General features: G+C 42.9%; 1 protein-coding gene and 1 long non-coding RNA gene across 8 annotated transcripts in view; one reads left to right on the top strand and one right to left on the bottom strand.

The window, feature by feature from the left end:
- ABCC8 (ATP binding cassette subfamily C member 8) overlaps positions 1-9,629 on the bottom strand; it is a 148,145-nt gene extending 138,516 nt beyond the window's left edge. For all 4 annotated transcript variants that reach the window (XM_090032571.1, XM_090032572.1, XM_090032573.1 and 1 more), the window contains exons 1-3: positions 9,464-9,629; positions 6,701-6,842; positions 2,856-2,977 (exon numbers count right to left, since the gene is read on the bottom strand). In XM_090032571.1, the coding sequence (XP_089888697.1) occupies positions 2,856-2,977; positions 6,701-6,842; positions 9,464-9,611 (412 nt within the window). In that variant the 5' untranslated portion in view covers positions 9,612-9,629. The remainder of the gene's footprint in view (positions 1-2,855; positions 2,978-6,700; positions 6,843-9,463) is intronic.
- Positions 9,630-9,893: 264 nt separating this feature from the next.
- The window catches only part of LOC149871467 (uncharacterized), a 32,990-nt gene continuing 24,854 nt past the window's right edge, over positions 9,894-18,029 (top strand). For 2 of the 4 annotated variants that reach the window (XR_016440244.1, XR_016440242.1), the window contains exon 1: positions 9,908-10,010. This is a non-coding gene — a long non-coding RNA (uncharacterized LOC149871467). Of the gene's footprint in view, positions 10,011-11,042; positions 11,147-18,029 lie in introns of all 4 variants that reach the window. The other 2 variants (XR_016440243.1, XR_016440245.1) reach the window with 2 other exon arrangements.

The raw sequence follows: 18,029 nt of genomic DNA, 5'->3' as shown, positions 1-18,029 counted from the left end.
CAAGACTTTTACTGTAGAGCTGCCTAATTAGCTCTGCAGCAAAGTCTCCACATTTATATGTGCAGCCTTCTTAAGCCACAGTAAACCAATAAACACCACTGTAGCTTAGTACTTGTAAATACAAGTACTATCTCAAAATGGTGTTATTTACTGTGCCACAACATACATGTAGACACTGACAGGGCTGGCTGTGGCATGAGGCTGTTTCAGTGCTAGCCCTGCACTAAAGCACCCTCATGCCACAGCCAGCTCCAATGCAGCAAGTTGAACTGGGTTGGGGCAGCCATGGGCTTTCAGGCTGACCCCCTGAACTCACTGCCAGCTGTGGCTGCTCTGACCTAGCTCAATGTGATGCAGTCCCAGGCACATGTATAAACACGGTGCCCAGGAGCAATAAACTGGTGCAATATGTGCTGGAGTTTATTGCCTCGCATTAATTGCACATGTAGATGCACCAACTGAGATGAATACCAATGCAAATTTCTCATGGACATTAGCCAGGACTGCAGAATCCAGTAAGGAGCATCACATCTAAGACATCAAAACCATTGACCAACCATTTATGACCGGAGATTAGTACTTATGCAATGTTCTTTCCAAGTATTCAGCTTTTGGAACATTAGCCAGTTATGTAACAGAGACGGTCTCTAATGCCTTAAAGGAGAGAGCATCATCATTTGGTGATTTTGCAAAGCCCCTTGAGAAACAGGAGTAATTATATGAAGGGCCTTATCACTGCATCTCTTTATACAGAGAACTTTACTGAATTATGTTGGGAATTGTACTTAAAATGGACAGTATGATATGGAACAGAGCTACTGGCTAGCAAAGGCTCAGAATAACAGATTTCTGCTGCCTTCCGGGTTTCCCTTCTGATCTTCAGCACTACACGAAACTCAGGTGTACATTTCAGATGTTTTCCCCAAACATTGGGCTTTGCAAAGAAAATGTAATCTGATGACAAAAGTATTTTATTTGAATGTGATGCTAACCAGTATGCTACTAATTAGGTGCAATTTCATCCCTAAGACTTAGCTGTAGTTTGTGAGTACCAACAGGTGTAAAATGTTTAGCAATTAGATTAGGAACAGAAGTAGTAAATGATGGCTAGTTATTTTTAGTTTGCAAAGAAAACTGTAAAAGGACTCTCTCTGCCCTCACCAAGGAAAAAATGTAATGAGATAAGCACCCAAATACTTGAAAGAATTAACCTTGGGGCATGGGGTGGCATTTGCTTTATCAGCAAATTAATTTTTCCCAGTTTCCAAACATAATCTGAACACTGCATTCTTTCTTTCCAGTCCAGCTTTCCTCCCCTTACTTCCATTCTGACCACAGGCGAGAAATTCTGAACAGCAGTGCACATTTCTGTCAAGAGTCTTGGTTTGCAAGGAGGATGAAGCCTGCTCAAAAAGCTTTGCAGCTGGCATCTCTTTTCTATTGAATTACAAGGCAAATTCACACTTCCTTTATCCCTGAAATATCACTACAGTGAAATCTAATTTTAGATGGGATTAAACTGCCGAAATAAGAGAAACACTTGCTACCACTAACAGAAAATGAAAATGATAACTACTGAGTTGCATTGTACAGCAGCTCCATTACAACCTACTGTGCTGTTTTCATGACTTGCAGGGAACTGCCAGTTGACAACTTGCCTTCTACAATATACAAAAATGGTAATTTTGATCCAGACAATAAATATTAGACAGCTCTGTGGAAAAAGAGAAATGCCACCCCTATTCTAATACCAAATCATAGCAGACTAATGAAAAAAGCCCACGCTCCCTATGTTCCCTATCTGGAAGAAGACAGTGCATTAGCAGTTACTGTGGAACACAAGCATAGTAAATAGATGCACAGAATGCAGACTCCTCAGCATGACCATGGTTCAGAAAACCATGCATTATAAAAAAAAAGACCATTATAAAAGAGCTGGAACTCATGGAGACTTGTTGGGGATGATGTGTAGGAGTGGACTCCTACTCATGTGCCTTCACTCACAGGAGAGGACCAAGAATGTATAAATAATCAATAAGCAATTCCAACCCCTTTGCAGACTACAATGAATTTCACCTCTCCCCCTTCTTCTAGATGGGCTTGCTTTGAAATGCACTGATATACCTTACAGAACACATAATCACAGTGTGGATGTCTGTCAACAGTAATATTTGTTGTATTATAGCATGATTATATACTTCCAAATGTATATAATACCAAACTTTTATTACAAAAGACTTAAGTTTTTGTATACTGCTTCCATTAAGAAAATCTAAAAGCAGTTTATAAAGAACAATCAAAGCAATAGACAAACAGTAGAGAGAGGCAAAAGCAATCTGCTCAAGGTCACAGAGAAGGTCAGTAGCAGCAAAAGTTTCCTGATTCTTCCCATATTTCAAGAGACCATGCCGACTTCTAGGTGGTTTGAAGAACTTCTAGGTGGTTCCACGTTTCTACTATAGCTTAGCATGGAATTATACTAAATTGACATGATTAGGCCACACTTGGATTTTGAGCCTTCCTTTGTAACAATTACTACAGCTTCCCCACCCCAATTTTTGTACAGAAGCATTTGGCCAAATCCACCAGTGAAAATGCCATATATAGTCAATACTGGGCAGTTCAAAGAAGTTAAAAATGGTGGAAAGATTGATGTACAAAAAAGCAACCCTTCCCCAAAAATGATATGAATTGATGTTGGATCAGTGGATCCAAACAAAGCTGAGCTAGAAACAGAAACAGAACAGAAGCCTAGGTCATTGAGAATATGAGCAGCTACTGCCAGTCACAGAATAAACAGATAACATAGGAACATACTTATTCATACATCCAGTTTCCAACATTGTGGAACATACCTATTAATAATTTAGGAAAATTTGATGTTTCAATGTTATGGTAGTAAACAACAGATGTGATGGCTGCCAAGAATGCCATTCCAGCCGGCATGTACAGATGCAAGTGATGGGAGTTTGAAATCCTAAAAAAAAAAAAAAAAAAAAGTACATTATATAGTTAAGTATATACTGTTTAAATTTTTAATTGGACGCCATTTTTGTTCCCTGATAGTAAGGGTGGGATTTTCTAAAGTGCAAGTGATTTAGGAATAAAATTTACTTAATCATTTAGGTAAACCTGAAATTCCTTAAACTGAGAAAGGAACAACTTATTTGGCCCCTATGCATCTTCAGTTCTCACGGAAACCAACTGGAGTACTGTGTTGCCTAAACCAGGACAGCAAGATCAGTCTCAGAAGAAATGTCTTTTTAGACTCTTTAGTTCAAATGAATTATAAAATTTAATTACTTTGGAAGCTTTCTACCAAATAAATAAGCTACTATGATTACAAAAAAGTTCAAAGGCTTACAATGTTATAGAACGGCTTTAAAGAAATCCATAATTTCATACTCCAGCTTAGCAATATGGAAGAATACTTTAGCCTGGTATCAATGCTAGGCTGTTCTGTTTTTAACAAGTATGCAAACAAAATTTCAAATGACCATGAAGCTAAAATAGATGGTACCTGAAGACATATCTTTGCTTTGTGGGTAGGACAGAACTACCTGTCCAAGAGGAAATATGAGGGGTATTTAGCTTTAGGAAAACACATTGAAGCTGGACTACTCCACTTTTGCTCTGTTATACATTGTTAACTAATTCTGTTGTCTTGCACCAAGATGGGTGAAACCATAATCCCCCTTCTCTCCTCTCAAAAATGGCCAACCAGCCCCTGTACTAAATGGAAAGAAAGGGTAACAATTTTGCCCAGCACTTATTTGAGCTGCAAAGAGAATGGACACACATGAAGAGACAACTATATAGACCAATTTGGAACAGGAGGTTTTTGTGGAGAGTGCTGTTCTGACTGGAAAAGACACCAGGCAATTGATACAATTGTGCTGCTTGATGACCCTCAACTCCAACTGGGCGTAATAAGACTTACCTGTATATTAATAAATAAACCCAAACTTTTGGTCAACAGATTTTCCAGCAGGGAAAACCTTAGGGATCACATCTTTTGCATAGGTTTCAACAGTAGTGCTCTTCAGACAGATAGTCTTATCTGCTCTAACATGAACTGAGTCAGTGATACTTTTTCTGTTTACTTACAAATAAGTAAGTTGCTGGAATGCCGAGTTAAAAGCATATCTCGGAACCTTCTTTGCAACACAATAGCCTCTGCCTATTCCTGGGTGCAAAACCCTTTGACAGTCTACTGCTGTCAAGAGGACTTGTTAATAGTGTGACTTGTTTTGCCTTAGGAAGCTGATGAGGGTCTTCACTACAGGAACAAAAGCTTGTTTTATTCAGAGGACCACAAGCTAGTCTTCTGAGTGCTTCAGAGACACAACCCTATAGCTAGGAGCTTTGATTCTTGTTAGGCAGCACTTATTATCCAACAGTAGTTCTCTGGGTCAACTTAAGTAGTACAACTGGGAGGACTTTTCTTCAGCTATGCACAGTCAAAAAGCCCCAGGCTAAATCAATTCAATCTTTGCTTTGTCTAAACTGCACAGATTGAACCAATAAGCAAGTGAAGAGACATTCACTTTTGATTCTAGAAATACAGCCTGCAGTGGCCCTTGCCAGAAGCTGGTAGGGACAGGAGTGCGGGTGCTAGAGCATGCCTCCCTGCTCTGCTGGAATAGACAGCTTGGGCCAAGGCTAGCCTGCCCACCCTGTGAGGAAGAAGGGAGTTAAGGGAAGGTGCAAAGCATCCTGGGATGCTGGGGGACTGTGAGTTAACTTGAATCTGGAAGGAATCCAGGACAGAAGTTCAATAAACTGATTTAACCTGAATCAGTTAAGTCTGATGCTACATCCATCCAGGTTTATCTTAAACTAGTTTCAGCCATTTTGAAAGTGGCTTATGTGCCCTGAACTTCTATTGTATTACAGATTTCAACTGGTTTTCTACCACTTATACTGGTGTATGTGTAATTTCTGTCCCTATCCTTCACAACAAAACATAACTTCAAAGGTGACAGCATTCTGGCCCCCTACCAATTCCCCAGCTCCACAGTGAAAAACTAAAATCAGTATTTGACAAACTCCTTCTAAAATATTCTTTTAAGTATTGAGAGATTTCCTGCCTAATATTTAGTTTTCAGAGGACATAATTATAAATGTGGTCATGCGACTTTCTATCCAAGAATCTTGGTGTTTGACAAATATTAGGAAAATATTTTTATCCTTATTATACAGATGGGTATAACTGATGCCGAGATACAATTCTGTTTAATATGGCAAAGGCTACACAATCCATTATTATAATGTGAAATACAATCACACCTCCTTAAAGTAATGAAAAACACTATCAGTAATCATTCCACACCTCTAACTTTTGTTAACATAAAGCACTTTCATGGATCATATGACTTACTTCAATTACAACAGTTTCTCCCATATTTTGTTATTCAAGTTTAAAGATATATACAGATGATGTGCCAACTGAAAGTAATGTTAGAATTAAGAAAGAATAATCATGTTAATATAATAGTCTATTCCTAACTTCAAATTTAATCCTCTTTTCTATGAGAAAATAAATTTGATATCAATTGGAGCAGAAGCAGGTTCTGTCTGCTTTCCTTCAGTTTTGGGTTGGAGTGTTGCAGCAGTCATGATGATCCAGGAAAGATGGGGGAGACCTGTCTTCTTGCTTCTCGCAGCTACACAATTGGTCCAATAAAAGGTAATCACTGAAAAACCTTTGCTTCTTGCATTCATTCTATCTAGACATTTACATTGATGGGGGTCAAATCCTGTTTTCTATAGTACTGTGAGTAGGTCCATTGAAGACAATGGGATGGAGTCTCTCCTCAGGCACACTCATGCTACATAAGGGGCACATATACACCAGACATTTACTGCAGAACTGTCTAATTAGCTCTGAAGTAAAACCTCTCTGCATCTAGATGTGCACCGCTATTATGGCACACAAGACTAATAAATACAAGTACTAGCCTGACTCCGTGTTTTTTCATGTGCAGCAGTACACGTGCAGACACTGCCCAGCTGGCTGGGGCAGAAGGTACTTCAGGGCAGGGGCTGCCTGCCAGCTAGCCCCACACCGAAGCACCCTCATGCCCCAGCCAGGCCCTCCACAGCACACTGAGACCAGTCAGAGCAAGCATAGGCTGCTGCCAGCCAGGGCTGCTCTAACCAGGCTCAGTGTGCTGCTCAGAAATAAATTCCAGAACAATAAGCTCTGAAGTTTATTCATGCACACTAACTGCATGTGTAGACACACCCACTCTGTTGAAGTCTATTACAGTGTAAAACCTGTGTGAGAAGGACTTCTTTTGTTAAGGGAAGTACAATTTGGCTCATGGAGGAACACTTATAATATCATGGGGAGTTTGCCTGAGTAAGGACTGAGATCAGGCCCTTAGATATATAAAAAATGTCATTAAAATGTCATCATCTGCTTGAATTGTCAGGATTTATCTACAATTTCTCGTTGGAATGATAATGTCATTAAGCTGAACTAAAAATGATTAAGGCCATTTGTGTGTGTGTGCATACTTGGCAAGGTCTATGGAATTTCTGATACAAGGTCTGTAGGTTAATCACCAAGAATACAGATTACATGCTTACTCCAAGCCAAATGATTTAGATGAAAATTTAGACAGGGAGTTAGTACTTACATTGAGACCCTTTAAAAATAGTTGGTGTTATCAAGAGAAGCTATGCATCCACTTACCCATCTGACACTATGCCCTCTGCTATTTCACACACCAGCACAAACAAAAGGATGAAAGTCAAGATCCAACGTAAATTGTGGCCAGGAAAATGCAGCCATGTGCTATGATGTATATGAACTTTGGAACTCTGACTTCCCCATCCTAAATGTAAAAGCAGAATCATCATGAGGATTTTTAATACACCCACAAACCCCTTTCATAAAACATTCTAAACTGAACATACTGACCACTTTGCTTTTAAAGGTAATATAAGTGAACTGGAGAATGTTAGAAATATGTATGGTCAAAATGTAACACTAGGAATGATGTTATACTTTCTGTGCACTTCCAAGAATTAGAGTGGTTGTAAAAATCATACGAGAGAGAACTTAAGCATACACGTTTTACAGGAAAAAAAAATCTGAGTCACATATTTATGCCCTGCTACATATTAATAACTTTGCTCATATGAGTAAACCCACTCCAATCAATAAAACTACTTATGCATGTTTAAGTGATTGCAGAGCTGTGCACTTATTGTATAATTACTAACTTACAAAGTATAAACAATAAGACAGAATATACAACATAAGTCTCCAGTACAGTCTTAACAACCTGTTTCCAAATAATTACATATATTAAACCTTTTTAACTAAGCCATTAAAATTCATTATTTTTACTAATACCATGTGATAAAACCTGTGCAATTTACATTCCTCAATTTAACTTTAAAAAAGTATGTTTCTTAAAGTAATCAAACACTTAACTGAAATAAATAACTTAACACTTCTTAACTGAAATAAATATCATCTGTTACTTTGAAACTCCCATTCTTTAAATCGTGCCAGAGCTGTATGGTTTTTAAGAACATGAAGGACTAAGAACATCGCAGAAAGCCACGGGTAGAAGAGAGACTATGCAGCACTTACTTCCCCTAGAGAACTCTTCAAATTACTCTCTGTTTTGAACTTTAATTCTGTTTTTCTAACATTGGAACTTTCATGATCGAAGGACAAGGGTGTAGAAGAATTATAAAGTTATTGTGTGTTATCCAAAAACTAAACTACCAAACTCCTTTAACCTGGAATTTACACAGAATCAGGACTCCAAGTTTGAGAAGTAAAGTACAAATGTATTCAACCACTGGACCATATAGTGCAGGGGCGGACAATTATTTTGGGCAGAGGGCCGCTTACTGAGTTTTAGAAAGCCATCGAGGGCCGCATGACAGGCAGCCAGGGACAGATAAATATTAATTTCCTAAATTTTTTAAGGGCCCCACGGGCCAGATAGAATGGCCTGGCGGGTCACATCTGGCCCCTGTGCTGCATTTTGCCCACCCCTGATACAACGGCATCTCCAGTACCACATACACCTCAGGGGCAGACCAACATTGTTTACTTCCAATAAAAATGCCCTTTTGATACAAAGCATGTTTCTGTTCACTTGTCAGACTTCCTTAACTTTAAGAGTAAATGTATTTGAGTCTTATTTCTTTTACCTGACAAAGTCAATAAAGCAAACCCCCCCATCCTCCTCTTAGTTTTTATTCAGTTCTCACAATACACATTTTCACGTGGACTTCAAGAGCAGCTTTACCTGCCCAAGGATTGCAGAAAAGTGTCCTTCTCTGTTATTTCATCAAGACTCTTTATCCTATGAAAAGCTAAGCTACTTACTTGGGTAATGGTAACATTTATGTTTTAGCAAGTAGTGTTAATAACCCAACCACAGGGTGAGAGCAGCATTGATAGGCTCAAGCATCCACAACTGCATCAGGATCTGAACTTAACATTTTAGCATGGCATGGTTAAGCAGGATGCCTTGGGCTTCTCCAGTGCCTGGGGAGCAAGTTGCTAACCCATGAATGTGTCTTATTACTAATAACCCTTTGAGGGCTGCCTACACGCTAAACAGAGATAACAGAATCATAGAAAATGGGGGTTGGAAGGGACCTCAGAAGGTCATCTAGTCCAACCCCCTGCTCAGAGAAGGACCAACTCCAACAATATCATCCCAGCCAAGGCTTTGTCTACCCAGGACTTAAAAACCTCCAAGGGGGCATGTCTACATAAGAGGAGTAGACTAATTAGCTCTGCAGTAAACATTTTGGCATCTAGACTGTAGGGCTATTAGCCTGGTGTAAACTAATAAACTCCACAGCAGGTAATACAAGTGTTATCCTAGGGCAAAGTTTTTTACTCTGCAGCTGCACACATGCAGATGCTGACAGGGCTGGATGGTGTGTGAGAGTGTGTATGCAGTGCCCGGGAGCAATAAACTGTGGTGTGATAAGCCCCAGAGTTTATTGCTCCGCATCAACATGCACGGGTAGATGCACCCCAGAAGATGAAGACTCTATAACCTTTCTGGGTAGCCTGTTCCAGTGCTTTACTACCTTCCAAGAAAAAAAGTTTTTCCTAATAATCTACCCTAGACCACGAACCCAGCCAGCAGGGACACAAGAAGGGGTGAGATCTCGCAGCCTGACCCTCAAAGTCAAAGGCAAGGGAATTTGATTTCTGCCTGCAATAGAGGAGAGAGGCAGATCCCAGGTGCTCCGGCAGCAATCCTTTGCGAAGGAAGCCGGGATGGGCTCGTCCTGCTAGGTCTGGGTGGGGGGATGGCAGAGCATCTGCCCAGGGGCGCCGGGAAACTGGGTCAGGCTGCTGCACATGCAGATACCTCCCCCGCCCCGCGCCCGCTGCGCGCTGCATTCCAGCTGTGCGCGCGGGGATCCAGAGGCGGGGATCCCGGGGGAGGGGTGGGGGCGCCCCACTCACCGATGAAGAGGATGGGGAAGGTGATGAAGAGCAGGAAGACGTGCGGCACCACGTTGAGGGCATCCACGAAGCAGCCGTTGTTGAGCACCCCGTTGTCCACGTTGTAGGCAGCCGAGTTGTTCTCGTTGCCGCAGAAAGCCAAGGCCATGGCGCGAGGGCGGCGGGGACGGGAGGGGGCGGCGGGTCCCCAGCCCTAGCCGGGGCGCATCCCGCGCAGCCCGCCCAGCAGGAGGCGAAGGCGGGAGGGGGAGGGGGGGCGATGCCGCGGCGGCTCCGGGGAGGCTGCCCAAGCCCCAGCGCCGCTGCTAGGCGGGGAGCGCCGGCACCCGCGGGCGGCAGCCGAGGGCCACATCTGCCCGCAGCATCGCGCCTTCGCCCTGCCCGGGCCGCCCGCCTTAAAGGAGCCGCCTGCCTCCCGCCCGCGTAACGGGAGGGCGACGCCTCCCCACCCCCCGCCTCTAGGGCAGGCCTGGGCGGCGTGTGCGTGTGCAAACCCGGGAGCGTGTCTGCGTGTGGAAAAACCTTGGCGGGGGGAGGTAAAATCCTGGTGAGTGTATGCAAAAACCTGGGGAGCTTGTGGGTGTGTGTGGGGGGGGAGCATGTGTGTGGATGGACGTTGTGGGTGTAACAATGTCGGGAGCGAGAGTGTGCACGGACATGTGTTGTGTGTGTACAAACCTGGGGAGCATGTGTGTGTAAAAACCTAAGGGGGTGTAAAAACCTGGGGAGTGTGTGTGTGTGTGTGTGTGTGTGGATGGGCCATGTGTGTAAAAACGTCAGGAGTGGGTGTGTGTAAAAACCTGGGGAGTGTATGTGTAAAACCCTGGGGAGCGTGTGTATGTGGATGGAGCATGTGTGTAAAAATGTCAGGAGTGTGTGTGTGTGTGTGTGTAAAAACCTGGGGAGTGCGTGTGTGCACGTGTTGTGTGCAGAGACGACCGTGGCAGGGTGTGGGACTGGGTAAATCAGCCTGTGAGGCCCGGGGGGAGACGGGCCTAGGTGGCGAATGGCCAGATGTGAAGCCGGCCCAGCTCCGTGGGGCCCCCAAAGCACGGGGCCCAGAGCAGTTGCCCCAATTCATTCCCCTGCTAGGGACAGCCCTGGTTGTGTGTGTGTAAACATGGGGAGCATGTGTGTGTGTGTATTTGTGTGGAGCATGTGTGGATGGAGCATCTGTGTAAAAATGTCAGGAGTGTATGTGCGTAAAAACCTGGTGGGTGTGTGTATGTGTTGCGTGTATGTAAAAACCCAGGGAGCATGTGTGTGCGCACGTGGAGCATGTGTGTACGTGTGTGCGGAGCGTGTATGTGTGTAAAAACGTGGGGAGCATGTCTTCTGTTGCAAAGGACACAGAAGGGTTGCAGCAGGTCTGAGTGGTTTTGATACTGCAGACTCCTGTTTGAAATCTCTGGGTTTTTCCTATGAATTGTGCAAAAGTCTTTGCACCCCAAGCAGTGCTACTATTTGTGAGAGACCCTGTCACACCCTTCTAAGGATAACATTGCGAGGTACTAGAGCTATCTGGTTGAGAATCACTGCATGAGTGCATTGAGGGACATGCCTATCATCCTCTTCCCAGATCTCCCTCATCATCTCCGCAGGCAGCTGTGCCAATACACCTAACTACCCATATACGGTCAAAAGTTTGGATCCGTGGGACCACGCAGACAAGAATCTGGTGAGGTGACTGTGCTGAATTCTACTCAGACAGACGGTGCTTTGAAAGTTTGCTTGAGTTTCCATTGGATGTCACTATGACATTTGTTTCAAGAGAGCCTGACACTGAACCAGGTTCCCAGATGTGAAAAGTGAATGTGTCACTAATTCACCACCACACCTCTACAGTGATGCCGGCTAAACAGTCATTTAGCAGTTTGTAGGGTGTATAGGGTTCAGAATGTGACTTCATGGAGTCTCCTCCTGAAACTCATGGGATATTCATTTCTTAATTCACTCGCTTCCAAAAGACCCCACCACTTTCAGTTGTCAGCACATTGGTAAGGAAATGAAGTGTGAAAGGTCAATTTTGCCGATTTTTAATACAGAGCAAAACAGTGGCATTTTTAAAAACTATTTGTCATAAAGGCAGTCAAGGGTCTTTGGGTAGATGCAATATCTTTTATTAGACCAACTGACTGGCTGGAACAAAGCTCTTGGCAAGCTTTCGGGCACAGATACCCTTCTTCAGGCACAGGGAGACTCTACTGTTGTTCTGAGATCTCCAGGGAACAAAAGAAGCTAAACGTGTGACAGGAGGTCAGTGAGAGTGTAAATAGGTAGAAATGAGGAAAATAATGGGTAGAGAAGGGAGAGAAGGAGACAGAATGAGGGGGGAAACATGGGTGGAGGAATGCTGAAGGTAAGCAAGGGAGACTCTACTGTAGTAATGAGTTCTCCCAGGTAGAAAAGAGGGAGTCTGAGAAAAAGTAAATGGCTGGAAATTAGGGGTAGAGAAGGAGGAGAAGTGAGGAAGGGGGCTTGCTGGGGTGGGGAATGCAAATGATAACTTCAGGCAGGTACCTGATGAATCAGATGTCAGACAGGTTGTAATGCGTCATAAATCCAGTGTCTATACTGAGTCCATGATTTTTTGTATCCAGTAGATTTATGACGTGAAGTTTCTAGGCTCATCTATGGAAGGTGTTTTGTAAGCTTCCTTTGAGAATTAGAACTGAAAGGTCAGACAGGGAGTGATTGTCTTGTGAGAAATGTGCCCCCACAGGTAATTGGATATTTTTGTCTTTGATGGATTTTCAGTGTGCGTTCATTCTGGTGTGCAGTTGTTGTTTGGTCTCTCCTATGTATTTTCCGTCAGGGCATTTGGTGCACTGGATGAAAATATATAACATTTCTGGAGGTGCAAGTGTAAGATCCAGGAATGATGACGGTTCTATTGTGAGGCGTAGTTATTGTGGGAGTGGTGGAGATCTTTTGGCAGGTTTTGCATTTCTTGTCCTGGCATGGTCTGGAACCATTTGGTATGGCTTGGGCCATAGGGATTTTGCTTCTGATGATGAGGTTAGTGAGATTTGGTGCTTGTTTGAAGACTAAGATGGGTGGTGCTGGAAAGATCTCTAAGAATTGGGTCTTTTTTTAGTATAGGTTGCAATTGCTTGAGGATTTTCCATATAGGTTCTAGGGAAAGGTGATATGTCATAATTAACGGTATGCAATTCGTGGGGATTTTCTTTTTGTACTACAGCAAATCTTCACGTGGTATCTGGGTGGCTGTTTCAAAAAAATGATCTCTCTCTCCTGAGGAGTGTCTTTGTTGGGTGAAGGCCCTTTTGAGATTTGTGACATGGCAGTCGTGGGTTATTTGTCATAAAAGGTTTTATAAAATGAATTTTTAAAAAAGAAAATGTTTTTGTGAAGGCTAAAGTTGGAGTGTTCAGAGCTGCTTAGGGGGTTTGGATGCTCACTTACCATTAAAAATAGGCATCTAAATATCCCCATGGGCTTTGAAAATTGTTGCCTAATAACCTTCATTTATTACTAAGGATTCTTCTCCTAGTCTGCTAATCCCTTTCATTCCTGACCTGGAGAGATTCTTTCTAAAGACAGGAGATTTCAGAAACAAAAGGGTTTGTTCTTCATTGCCTTTGCACCTAATGTAATCATTTACACCTATGTAAAGTGCCAGTAAAATATTGCCAAATCAAAATGGGAGAAATCAGTACCTGTATATTGACTCTAAAAGGGACATGAGAAAGAGACAGAACACCCAAACTGACATCAAGCATTTCTGAGTGACAGGTTAACTTGGGCCTAGATTTTTTTAGCATCTTATATGGTATAAGCAAGATAATTTTGTTTCTTAATTTTCTGTAATAAACAATGACTACATAAGTAATGCCAGGGGAGCTATGGGACTATAATTGACTACCATCTCATCATGGTTGAGTTTTTCTCTCTATTAGCTGGAGGACATTATTAGATTAAATCTTGTAAACAGCTGTACCCTGCCCTCAGTGCAGATTTCTAAGTGTAATCCTATCTGAAGTCCACTGAAGTCAGCTGGAGTCTTACCGTTAACTTCAATGGACTTTGGGGGTTAACCTTAGGTAAGTGTTAAATGCCAACACACCTGACAAAATACATTCCAATTCTCAGCAGTGGGTGTGCCTACAGATACTTTATTGCACATTAGACTAATCTTATGCACAGTAAAGCATCACTGATGCAGCAATTACTATTCACTAGATTAGTCTATTGTGCCATTTTTTAGCACCTATAGATACAGATACCCATAGAAATCAGGGCATTAAACTCATGTGTCAAAGCACGTATGTAGACACTGACTGGAAGCAAAGTGCTCCTGGTCAGCCTAGGAATCGGGACCACAGGGAGCAGGGAGAGCTGTCCCAGTTAGGTGGGATGCTGCCTTCCAGCCACATGGAGATTGGGACCTGTGCTGATCTCCACGTGGCTGGGAGAGCTGTCCCAGCTGCCAGGCAGGTGGCTCCCAGCCACGTGGATACTGGGACCCATCCAGAACTCTGCAGGGCTGGGAGAGCTGTCCTGGCTGCTGAGCAACTGCCTTCTAGCCACATGGAAATTTCTACATGGGTTTCCACATGCCTGGGAGCCAGCTGCCTGGCACCCAGGACAGCTCTCCCTGCCCCATGGAGATCGGGACACAGGTACCAATCTGTTCAGGGCTAGCAGGTAGCTGCCTGCTGAGCCAGGACAGCTTCCCCCCCACTCCTTCCCATGCAGACCAGGGCTGCCCTTAGAGCTGGAACAGCTAGGTGCTGGCACCCAAGGGAGCCTGGATTCCCCCTGGCTGCTGCAGGGGGCTCAGAGCAGGACAGGAGCAGCCCTGGACTGGCCTGTTCCTGTTGGGCGCAATTTGCTCCTGACTTGGATGCATGTGTAAACACACATCCAGGAATGTTTTAATGAGCCTGAAATTTCTGTGGAGAAAATTCAGGCACATTAATTGTAGATGTATATGCACCCAGTTTGGCTTAGTAGAGACACACTAAAATCCTGGGTTAAAGACCCCTCTATCAGAAGTACTGGAACTGAACCATGACTTACAGCTGAAGCTGACAGCTGGTCCCTATTTTCCAACCAAAACCTTAGATACAAACATCTCTGAACAACAGCATCACAGAACCATAGAAAGGCTAGCAGGGACATCAGGAGGTCATCTAGTCCAATCCCCTGCTCAAGACAAGATCATCTCTTATTAAACATTCCTAGTCAAATATTTGTCTAACCTGATTTTAAAACGATTCAAGGATGGAGATTCCACAACTTCTCTGAGTAGCTTATTCCCCTGCTGCAGTTTGAGTTCACTGTGCCCAGTCCTGTCCTCTGTGGCTACAGAGAATAGTCTATCTCCATCCTTTTTATAATCACCCTCCATAGTAGAGAGATGTTCAAAATTCCGATTCTGAAGTAGACATTTCATCTTATAGCTTTCTACTAGATCCCAAGCCAGTGTGTATGCAAGCAGTTAATGCAGATTGTCGTTCGTTAAAAGCTGGGGGAAAAAAAACAAATACAGCCATATGTACTTTGGCTTAGATTTTGTATGTTAAAGTACAACCATTACAAGGTGCACTTTGTCCCCTAAATCTTTGCCATTAAGCCTTTTTGCAAATGAGACCCATAAATGAAAAATCCTATGTACTTAACAAAGAGACAGCAGCTGCTTGATCTCTCCTTTGAGGGATCATGTGCTGAATGCTCGGGGTAATAGATAAGAACAGGATGGATCTGAGTTCTGGGATGGACAATGCCATTAATATAGACATGAAAGCTTCTGTACTCGCATTTTGTTCTTTTTTATTGATCCTCTTCCAAGATGGGAGGAAAGAGAAAGCATCTCTCTCTTTGTGAATGCCTAGTACTCTGTCTTTTTCACGGTTCTTTTGGACCCCTTTTTGGACAAAGTTCTCTTGAACAAAAACTTTATGGTCAGTAGGTGGAAGACTCTATTGGTTATATTTAGAAGGATAAAACACAAGTCAAATTGAGCATTTATATTTATTTTCCAATCCTAAATGTCTATCTGTCTATACATATACAAAACATTTAAAAATGCAATAATTAATTAAGTTCTGGATCCAATCCAGGATTCAGTTCTGAGTTTCTGGTTTTCCCTTATCTTTGCTTAGAATACATCCTGGTGGTGTGCAAACAAGAAGTTGCACTTATAATTATTATTTTTTGGCATTGTAGCATTCTCTGAATGCCCCTAGTGACAGTGGAGATCTTACTGTAAACCAGTGGGAGCCAACCTCTTTGGCAGGCATGCCACAAATTAGCTCTACACATCTCTGAGTGCCTCTCTAGTTCCTTTCCCCTACTTGAGCTGCTGGTCTGCTTTCTGCTTCCTGCCCTGTGCTCCCCACCTGAGCTGATGATGGGCTTTCTGCTCCCTGCCCTGTCTGCCATTGTGCTGCCTGTTCCCTCCCCAGTTTGCCATAAGCCACACACAGAGACTCCCTGTGTCATTTGTGGCATCCATGCCGCAAACTGGCCAGCCTTGTTGTAAACCACGTTGTATGAACGCACAGTTCCTACCATGGACAGACAAAGAAAGAGCAATGGAAAAGAGACAAAAGGCAGGGAAAGAAAGTTGAATTATCTTCAGTTTACAATGGAGAACTAAAGCACATATAGGCTGCATACAGATGTTAAAAAAAAACCCAAAACACTTTAATGGAAGAAGCAGCACATTAGTCCAACCTGGCTCTGCAACATCTGTATAGTTCAGGCACTTCAGCAGGTTTTTTTGGTGCTTTTATCTAAAAGCTGATTCAATCAGCTATTAGATAATAACACCAAAAAGCTCCTCTAAAACACTTGATCTATACAGACGTTGGGTGAACCAGGTCCAACTAATGCAGTGCTTCTTCTGGGCATGCACTGGGCTTGATGGGGGAGTGCACTGAGTTTCAGGTAAAACACCTTCTTCTTTTTTTTAAAACGTCTGTAAGTAGCCCTAGTGATTGAGTGATCTATAGGGAGATTAGAAACTGAACTATGACTTGAATCTCTTTTTAGTCTCTGAAGCACAAGACTATTGTCAGAACCTAGAGATGAAAATCCTGTCAATTATGATGATTTCGTGAAATGTCTATGCTTCAAAATCTAAATGCATGGGGGAAATGGATGTCTCAGGGAACTGGGAATTAAATGTGGACACTCTAATTGGTTTTGAATCATTAGATTATTCACATACCTTTTTTAAGTTAACAGTCTCAGTCCAGGTCCTATTGGGCACACCTACATGTGCATTAATTTACTTTTCCTAATGCACATTAAATTTAGTACCTCCAATGTGAGGTACTAAATTGATGCACATTAGGTTGCTCTAATGCACAGTAGCACCCCCACATACTTTTTAGGTGACACTTAATGTTCAGTAGCCTATTTTATAGTGCATTAGTGTAAAACCCATTGTTTTACATGCTGCTTTAATGCGCAGGAAAATAGCTACTGCTCATTAAAGTGCAGGTGTAGACACACCTAGTAAGTAGGAGTCCATACCTCACGGAATTACAAGCTTAATTAGCAATGTGTTTTAGACTCCGAGGCCATGTCTACATGAGTGGTAGACTGTGCAGTTGTTACTGGTGTTACTGCACAGTTCTGTCACCACACTTTTTTTCTGATGCTACTATACAGTAGCAATGAGCTACTGTGCAGTATTGTTGCCAAACAGTTAGTGCCTGGCAACACTACTGAATGGTGGCAACAAGCTGCTACATGGTAGCTCATTGCTACTGCACAGTAGTGTCTCATGTAGACAAGCCCAGAAGGACCCAGAACTAAACATTCAGAGACCATGACCTACAAATATTGGCAGAAAACCTGGGAGAAGCTGTTGTTACTGCTACCCAGGATGTACCTGCTTCTCAGATATACAGAAGAGTTCTGTCTGGTATTGTCAGGCTGGTAACTTTTACAAGCATTGCATCTGCATCTTTTCTCTACAATCATTGTTACTAGGCACATCTACACGTGCTATTAATTCTATAAAGTCTTGCTGCATAGTAAGCCTTTCCTGGGAGCATGTCTATACATGCTCCCTGTGGGGACATCTACATGTTCACTAATATGCCTTTGCTACTGTGCGTTAAGTTTAGTACCTCTAATACGAGGAACTAGATAAAGGTGCAGTAACCAATGTGCAGTAGCAAAGACAAACCTTTTTTGTGATTTACAAGTAGTAGCTAACTGTGCAGTAGACTAATTTACTGTGCAATAAATGATGTGTACATGTAGCTTAGTCTACTGCACAGTAAAGCATCTCATGTAGACACACTCAGTGGATACTTAACGAGGACTAAAGTGCTTTGGGTTAGAGTACAAGGCAGTTGAGGGGAAAGAGACTTAACGGTGGGAGTCTACTATAGACCTTCCAACCAGGGAGAAGAGCTTGACCAGGAATTCTTGGGTCAGCTCACAGAGGTAGTGAAGGCTAAGGATGTGGTCATCATGGGGGACCTGAACTTCCTAGACATCTGCTGGGAAGAACAGTCAGCCAGGTCTGAACGCTCACGTAGGTTCTTGGCCAGAGCGCAGGACCTCCATCTAACCCAGGAGG

This window comes from Crocodylus siamensis, chromosome 2, assembly GCF_052110815.1.
Source record: "Crocodylus siamensis isolate JL-2025a chromosome 2, ASM5211081v1, whole genome shotgun sequence".
In the NCBI taxonomy this organism is placed as follows: domain Eukaryota; kingdom Metazoa; phylum Chordata; order Crocodylia; family Crocodylidae; genus Crocodylus; species Crocodylus siamensis.
The sequence above is the reverse complement of the archived record's forward strand: the minus strand, read 5'-3'. Positions and strand labels throughout refer to the sequence as shown.